Source organism: Gymnoscopelus braueri, assembly GCF_963280865.1.
Source record: "Gymnoscopelus braueri genome assembly, chromosome: 11".
NCBI lineage: Eukaryota > Metazoa > Chordata > Actinopteri > Myctophiformes > Myctophidae > Gymnoscopelus > Gymnoscopelus braueri.
The window spans coordinates 34,805,905-34,814,655 of NC_137613.1; the positions used below are offsets into that span (position 1 = coordinate 34,805,905).

An 8,751-nucleotide genomic window follows, 5' to 3' on the forward strand; every position below is an offset into this window, starting at 1 on the left:
TCCAAAGTTCATGTGCAAAATGTTTCATGCAGATTACTCAAAAATCCCAGGAGGAGTTTTTCATATAATTCAAAATGGTGGGAGATCTAAAGGTCAGAGTGTGAAAGTTGTTCAGCATGAGGAGACGCATAATGTGTATCAAGGTTTCATGGCTCTAGGTCAAACAGGGCATGAGTTGTACCTGTTCAAAGTTGGCATTTTCAATTGAGTGCTATAGCGCCACCTTTTGACGAAAGATTGTGAGATGTATTTCTTGATAGTTTTTCATGACCATCTATCATGGTTTCGTAATATTTTGTTCGTAAAAAGCGTATGCACGGTTCAGCCAGAACTGCGAAAAGTGGCAGAAACAGAAGAAACGAAATAAAGGCAATATTAAAACAGGGCCAGGAGCCATGCTGGCAGCCTGGCCCCGTAATTAAGGGAATTAACAATTAAAGGGATATTTCACTTTCAAAAAAACTTTTGGTCATTTTATCGTCTACTCAGGCTTTTGTGAACAGCCCAGACAGTTTTTAAGTTGCTCGATTCAGTATTTAGATATTTGATATTAATTTTATCAGACACGCCCCCTTCCTATACAAACCCATTGTAACTTCAAACTCCATTTTAACCATGTTAGATTCATCAAAAACACCCGTCCTCGGTTCTGGTGACTCATACCGCCCCCCTATTACACGAGGGGGCCGTGTTTTTTCAATTACTTTTTTCATGTATTTAAAAAAAAAAAAATAGAAAGTGAAAAAAAAAAAATACAATAACAAAATTAAATAAAATAAATGAAAAAACATATCGGAAAAACACGGCCCCCTCACGCATTAGGAGGGCAGGGTGAGTCACCAGAACCAAGGACGGGTGTTTTCGATGAATCTAACATGTTAAAATGGAGTTTGAAGTTACAATGGGTTTGTATAGGAAGGGGGCGTGTCTGTTAAAATGAATATCAAATATCTAAATACTGAATTGAGCAACTTAAAAACTGTCTGGGGGGCTCACAAAAGCCTGAGTAGATGATAAAATGACCAAAAGTTTTTTTGAAAGTGAAGTACCCCTTTAAGGGCCTTACACAACGGGAGCGTGACGAATAAATGCATCGGAGAATATTACAATCAACTGGCAATTCTGATCTCGTATCTACTGCTCACTTTATTATTGCCTCAAACAGCACGTGATGAACCAAACAAAGAACACACACAACAAACACAAAGGTCTCCCACTCCTACTTCTTTACAAACATCTGTTTGCTGGAGTCCTCTTCAATAACTGTCTGTTGCTTTGTTTGTTTCTACATTCATTCCTGGATTCCTTTGCCGCCATGTCTGCCTGTGACGGTTCAGTTGGTAGTAGAGCAGAACAAATAGGGGGGTGGCAAACGTTAAGTTAAAACTTAGGGCCGGATCTAGGCATGGGCAAGGGGGGGCAATGCCCCCCCAAATGCCCTGACTACCCCCCGAAAAAAAATCTTTCAAAAAAATAAAAAAAATAAAAGAAAGTTACATTTATGTCATGATATGAAATGTGAGCTTACCATAATCAAAATAATCCTTAATCATATTCCATCATGTATCATTGCACAATTCAAATAATCCTCTGCCCTGATTTTCCATGGGCAGTGTTGCCAGATATTGCGAGAGAAAGAAGCCTAGGAAAACAAGCCCAAAAGAACAATAGGAAGCAGTAGTATTACACAAACAGCCGAAAAAAACTGAAAACAAAACTCAAAAATGTTTCGCCGCCGCGCTTCGTGCGGCGCTGAGGAAGCCGCCCCCCCAGCATTTATTAATGCCCCCCCAGTTAATAATTTCTGTATCCGGGCCTAATAAGCCCCATTTTGAAAATAGCCCAAAGATTGTGGATCTACAAGCCAACAACGCGACGCGAACGTGATCTAGTAGATCTCTGTTTTCGCTATTTTCAGCAGGGGAAAAATATGTTGGAGAATGTTATGCCTTTTAATGCCATACCCAAAATGGGGATGCCAGGTTTACGGTGGTTAATAGATGTACAGTATGGTTGGTTGCAGACAAGACGCGTATCTATAACGTGTGTCACACATGTCACATGTAGATGGACAGGTATGGATTGAGATGCACTCAGCAGCGTTGATCTGAAATTCATCCGCAAAAAAAAAATCTGAGTTGGGGAAAATATACCACAAAAAAATTACTGAATTTGAGATTAAATGCCTGAATTCACATCAATATAACATATGATTTGTAACAACAGTGGTGTCTATACTGTCTTAATATGCACCCATTGTCACACGCTAAAATAAATGAAACGGTAACTATATTAGCAAAGAAAACTGTACTTTACTACCTGAGATCTGGCTGATCTTTCTTTCTGCCATTGACTGCACACAAAGCAGAGGGCATCTTTAACCTTCTCTGAAACCAAAAACAAGGCAGAGAGGTAGAAAATACACCAGCAAACAACAACAAAGCAAACATCCGCTGATGGTGAAGTACCAATATCCTTTTAGGAAGCAAAGCTCATTACCAGATATGCATAATTCAGCTTCTCTGAAATGCAGTACTGTGAATGTTATTTGTCAACCCCAGCACTTCAACTACTGTACCTGCTAGAAAAAGCCATTTTTATTCCGAGCCACCCTATCCATTTATCTTCAAACGAACTGAGAAAGGTAACTTCGAGCTTCGTCGGAATAAAATGGAAACTCATGCAGATATTGTGAACATCATAGTGGCAGCAGAATGGCCTTCTCTACCTGCTGTGAATGTCAAAGAGATGAACGATGATGTTGTAGAGCTGTTCATCAGCGGAATAGGGAAGACAGTTCTGAGCCAAACCCTGAATAAACAAAGGCACTGCAGGACAGTCACTGGAACAATTTGTGAGCGTGTGTGTGTGTGTGTGTGTGTGTGTGTGTGTGTGTGGGTGTGGGTGTGTGTGTGTGTGTGTGTGTGTGTGTGTGTGTGTATGGAGGTCCAATAAAAGGCAGCAGGTGACAACCCATCCTGACACATCAAACCACATGATTTGATACAAATGCCACTGTTATACAGAATATGAAAATATGCTTTGGTTGGACTGCGAGAGTCAGAGCTAAAAATAAAATAAAAAACAGAGCTGGATAAATTATGTCTGAGGGTACAGAAGCACCAGTTTCAAAACATCAACGCATGCGCTGAATGCCAACTATCTGCAGCTCACACTGGTTGAGCCCAATCACTAAGAAACCACTAGGCTTCATCATATTCTTTTTTTTAATGACCTTCAATCAATCACAATTAACATACCCCTTAGCTCTTGCTCATTCAATTAATTACGTTCAATAGCTCAACTCAAAGCCTTATGTTGAGCCATCTATTATCAGCAATTAACAATAGAGAGCTTTTTAAACAGAAATATGGCAGTTACTCAATACTGCCGAACCTGATTTAATTACATAAGGTGAGAGACGTAGAACAAGCGGGAGCATTTAATTATATTGCTAACTGCTTTGATTACTAATATGCAAAGTCTCTGGGGACAAGAAAGGTAAAGTTCATCAGCTGTGTGCCTTTACACAAATCTAAGCTAATTACAGTGGCAATCTTCAAACAGAAACTATTGTTTTCCCCCAACGCAACAGAAGGTTGTGTCAGTTGGTCAGCCAAGCTGATTAACTGAGTTATCAAGTTACAGCATTTGTTGGCCTATATAGCAACAGGCTAGACAATCGCAGAGCAGGCTCCCACACTGCAAAAAACGGCCTTCTCAAAATAAGTAAAAAAATATATAATACAATACAATTTTGATTGAAATAAGCAATCTAATCTGCCAATGGAACTAGTATACTTTAGCTTGTCAAGATGTCTTGAAATAAGATGTGATATGTGGGCTATCAAGATAAAATACATCTTAAAATTAGCTGGAAAAACTAATTGTGAGCTTATATTAACTGATATTAAGTTCTATAATAGATCAAATATTTCTTAAAGTTAGCTGGAAATACTCAAATTAAACATTTGTTACTAGTATTAGGAAATGCTTTTTGTGTCATAATAAGACATTTTGTCCAGTTTGGCAAGCCTATGAATTTCAATTCAAGTGTATGCAGCTTATTCTAAGTTTTACAAAAGTGATATTGTTCTAGATATAAGACCCATCACCCAGTTTGGCAAGCCTATTCATTTCAATTCAAGCGTATGCATCTTATTTTAAGTTCTACAAAAGTGATATTGTTCTAGATATAAGACCCATTACCTACTTCAAATAAGACTGAAATGATTAAAACAAGTCTTGCATTAAACAAATACAATATTTATTTTCTGCCCTTTATAAAATACAGCAGCACTTGCAGTGTATCACATGGCAACTTCACAGTACATACAGTAGTGTCTGACTGGAGCACCATTCACCCCTCCCTCCAACAATTGACTGGACAGAGGCCTCACTATAGTTGGTCATTCACAACATAAAAGAAAATACAAAAGTATTGCACTGGCATTAGTTGTTTTCAATACTTTTGGCTCACAGTGTGTACTGAATTAAAACATATGTACTGTATAACAATATAGATAATTGCACAACATGTCTAATTTGTATAACATTGAGGTTGTACTGAACATATTATGACCAATGTCATGTCCCTCAATACACGTACAAAGTGCTTACTAACATTCAAATAGGACATTGCTTCAAAAGGGCAAGAACACGAAGTAGGGTTGTGAAGTTGCCTTGCCATGATGCAACTCCAAGGTGGATAAGAAATTGTTATTAGAAATTGATGATTGAAAATATGCTCCTCATTGACTTACATAGTACGATGAAACAGCTTTCAAAGTCTCTCCTGTAGCCCGTAAACGAACGCAAACAGCTGATTCAGACATTATCACAAATCCCATGTTTTCTTTTTTAAATTAAGATGTCAACTTCCGGTTTATTTTACAATTTGAAGATCCAGATGCGGATCCAGTTCAGGTTTTGTTCCTCATAAAAATAGCAAAATCAACAGAAAGTTGAAACAGTACTGGGTTTTATGATGTTTTGATGTTTATGATTGTCTGAACCAGCTTTGTTTGCGTTCGGTTTACGTGCTAAAAGAGTGACTTTTCGAGCTGTTTCCCTGTGCTATGTAGTCAAGTCAATGAACCAATTATTTCTTATTTCTTGCCCACCTTTGGAGATACATCATGGCAAGGTAACTACACAATCCAAACCTCTAACAAAGTATTCTGCCCTGATATTTTAAGACATATAAAGGCATTGTTTTAACAAAAACAGCTGTGTATATATATACAACATTCAAACAAAACACATGAAAATGTAACAGTTTTCCTCAAAATAAAGTGCAGTGTAATAACAATCCAATTAAACACTGTTTGGATACAATGTACTGCTGGGCTAACAAGGCCACATAGAATTGAAGGCCCTAGAATGCAGTCTCAGACTAGATTATAGCAAGGGTGGGGAACTTAAGTCCACATCTGACATTGGAAAGCTTTCATCGGCATGGCCTGTATGACATAAATGTATGGCCTTTAACACAAACAGCTGGTCAATATAACATTCAAACTAACAGCTGACCAGTGTCGAGTCCAACAAGTCCAGTGTAATAACATTCAAATTAAACTGTTCTGTACTAAAGATGTACTGCTGGGCTAACAAGGTTACATAAAATTCAAGGATGGGGAGGGGGGTACTTAAGTCGAAATCTGACCAGAGGTTTAGTGGCCGATGAAAGCTTTCCAATCGGCCATGGCTTTCTTGTACGATGGAGTGAGGTCTCCCTCATGGATTTCGTCCAAGAGGACCTCCGTTTGTATGACAGAAAGTACAGTGGCTACACACTTGGGGTACCTAAGGTGTAGGGCATAATAGTAGGCCATAAGGTACAAAACACCCTCTGCTACCTCACATTTTGGGAGTGTAAGTATGGGCTCATCTCCTATAGCCAGGAGGCAGTTGGACTCACTCACAATCAGCACAGGAGAGGATAGAGGACGCTTCTTCAAGTACGCATTGGGGTCTTCTTTTTCCTTTAACACAAAACACACACAGCCGTATCAGGTAATGAACTTTTGTTTCAAGGATCATTTTTTAAACCTAAGCCAGCTAAATCCTGATGAAGTTATATGCAGGATCTTCAGCTATAACTAGTTCAACACATCAGATTGTGTTGCTTTTGACAGGTGAATATTATACTGTAATGTGGTACACAGCTCACCTCCAGGACATGCACCAGAGCCTCACTCGCATCTCCTAGCTTCTTCGGAGCAGCAGTCGTAGAGGGGAACAGTGATGGCAGTGCACGGAGGACCATGAGAGCCTGTTGAACTGTTGAGGAAAAAATTCATTACTTTTATACTTTGATAAAGTGCACGATCAATGATCTACAATAGATATGTTTTAAAAAATGTTTTTACATTCAACAAACGATGGGACAGCCAAGAGATGAAAAAGAAAGATAAGGCACTTGCACATTAACTTGATACCCAACATCAAGTGCTTACTTTTGGTCATTCCCATTGGAGGTTTCATCATCTTTTTCGCCACACCATAAAACTGCACCTTCTGGCAGAAGTCGTTCCATCTTCCTTTCAGTTCATCAATGTAGTCGCTGTTATTCCTGTCCAGGATGCGGTGAAGTTCCTCCATCACCTATGAAATATTCAATATATAAACACAGACATTTTAATACATTTAGGTGGAGGAAATTAACAAAACATTAGTAAATGTTTTGAATTATGCCTTGTCAACAATCACTTACATGTTCAATGACCTTGAAGCAAGGATATGCCTCTATAATTTGGTCGTATTTGCCCTCCTCGCGAACAGCATCTGAATCGATGAATGCTCTTCTGGCTTTGAACTCCAAATCCAGGAGCTGAGAAACAGACTCGTGGCTTGGATTTTTCTTTTTGAACAACGCCTGTAGGGTTTTGTAGTGCTTGGCCATGGTTGCTGGACTGTCGGACTCGGAATCAGGACTGTCGATGTCTGCCGATGTCTGCTTGTTAGCTAAGACACAAAAATACATATTAAAGTCAAATAGCTCTATATTCTAATAACAATCATAGTGTTTGTTCATTAACAGGGTTCTCCTGTCTCTCCATCTCTACTAAACATAAAAAGCATTTTCAGGTTAGGATACCAATTTGATCAAATCAGGAGAGAACTCCAACAGGATAAAGAATAAACACGTGGAATTGGAATTGATGACACAGTAGTGAGGAGACACATTTTTAACTAGGACACTAAAATTCAAGCTGAAATGGGTACTCTCTTGATTGCCTGAAATTGTCAACCCACCTGAAAATGTTATGTTCTGTTTATTAAATAGCTGGAGAGACTATAGCAATGATTTATATCAGAATAAACAGTAGAGCTTTAACTTTAGCAAACAAACAACAACATAAATATATAAATCACTTTCACTACCTATAAATACATAACATTTGATATGAATGAGTGATTATATATAGTAGTAAAGGAAAGTAGTTGCTGCACACGAGATTGAATGCTTCAGGTCTCTAATAACAGTCAAATCAGAATGCACATTTGCCAATACTAACTAACAACACATCACACAAATAAATGTGTGAATATAAATTTGAAGGTCACCTCTTTCTGCGGTCGTATTCTCCTCTGAGGAGCGGTCTAGAATGATGGTCGAGTCACTTGATTCGATTTCCTCTGTGTCAGTTGGCTGATCAAGACGGGGCGTCATTGGCTGTGGACGGCGCTTCTTTGAAGGTCTCCCATCTGGAAAGATCTTTTGGGGGGATCTCACGTTCTGCAATCTTTTGAATAGCTGTCCATGCACTGTGGCCTGTACAAGACAAAAGTAACGCAGTGTAAACTCCACTTAAAATGCCAAACACTGTAGTCATGAACTGGATACATTTCACTTACCCAAGTAGTCTTATTGTTCAGGTCCTGCAGCATGGGGTAGTACAGGACTATTATTTTTGCCATAGCTGTAACTTCTGGTTTTGATGGGTATCGGTCAGATTCAGCAACCCCCTTTGCCCTCAGGATTGCGATCATACTGGTCATGGTGTTACGGATGAGCCGGCATCTGAGGTCCTTGGACATTTCGCAGTTCTTCTCTTCACCCTTCTTCGCCAACTCAAAGTATTGTTTTCGGACGTGCTCAAGTTCAGTGTCTGTGTGTACTACGTATTCTGGGAAGGATATCTTCACAACCTTTTCAGGGGTTGTGTAGTTTGCAGCTGGACATACTCTAACAGGTGTGGACGTCTGTGGGAGTGGTGACTTGTTAGCAGAAGTAGAACTGCCTGAGTCTTCTCGGCCAGATTCCTATAAAACAAAAGAGTATGAAGTACTAGCAAAACCAACATTTCCTTTTTACTGTGTTAAACTGACAATTTAGCACAAGTATGTTAAATTTGGGAGGTTAAATCTTGCACCAGCTAACTGAACACCAATGTGTGTGTGTGTGTGTGTATGGAGGTCCAATAAAAGGCAGCAGGTGACAACCCATCCTGACACATCAAACCACATGATTTGATACAAATGCCACTGTTATACAGAATATGAAAATATGCTTTGGTTGGACTGCGAGAGTCAGAGCTAAAAATAAAATAAAAAACAGAGCTGGATAAATTATGTCTGAGGGTACAGAAGCACCAGTTTCAAAACATCAACGCATGCGCTGAATGCCAACTATCTGCAGCTCACACTGGTTGAGCCCAATCACTAAGAAACCACTAGGCTTCATCATATTCTTTTTTTTAATGACCTTCAATCAATCACAATTAACATACCCCTTAGCTCTTGCTC

The 8,751-nt window shown here is 39.1% G+C and overlaps 1 protein-coding gene across 1 annotated transcript; it reads right to left on the reverse strand.

Annotated features, from left to right (window-relative positions):
• Nucleotides 1-5,646: 5,646 nt before the first annotated feature.
• Nucleotides 5,647-8,043, reverse strand: LOC308095600 (uncharacterized protein; the record flags this gene model as incomplete). Its single annotated transcript, XM_080442651.1, has 6 exons — nt 5,647-5,984; nt 6,173-6,282; nt 6,459-6,606; nt 6,716-6,966; nt 7,570-7,777; nt 7,861-8,043. The coding sequence occupies 6 exons, from the start codon at nt 8,041-8,043 to the stop codon at nt 5,673-5,675; spliced, it is 1,212 nt and encodes a 403-aa protein (XP_080298777.1). The 3' UTR covers nt 5,647-5,672.
• Between the last annotated feature and the right edge of the window lie 708 nt (nt 8,044-8,751).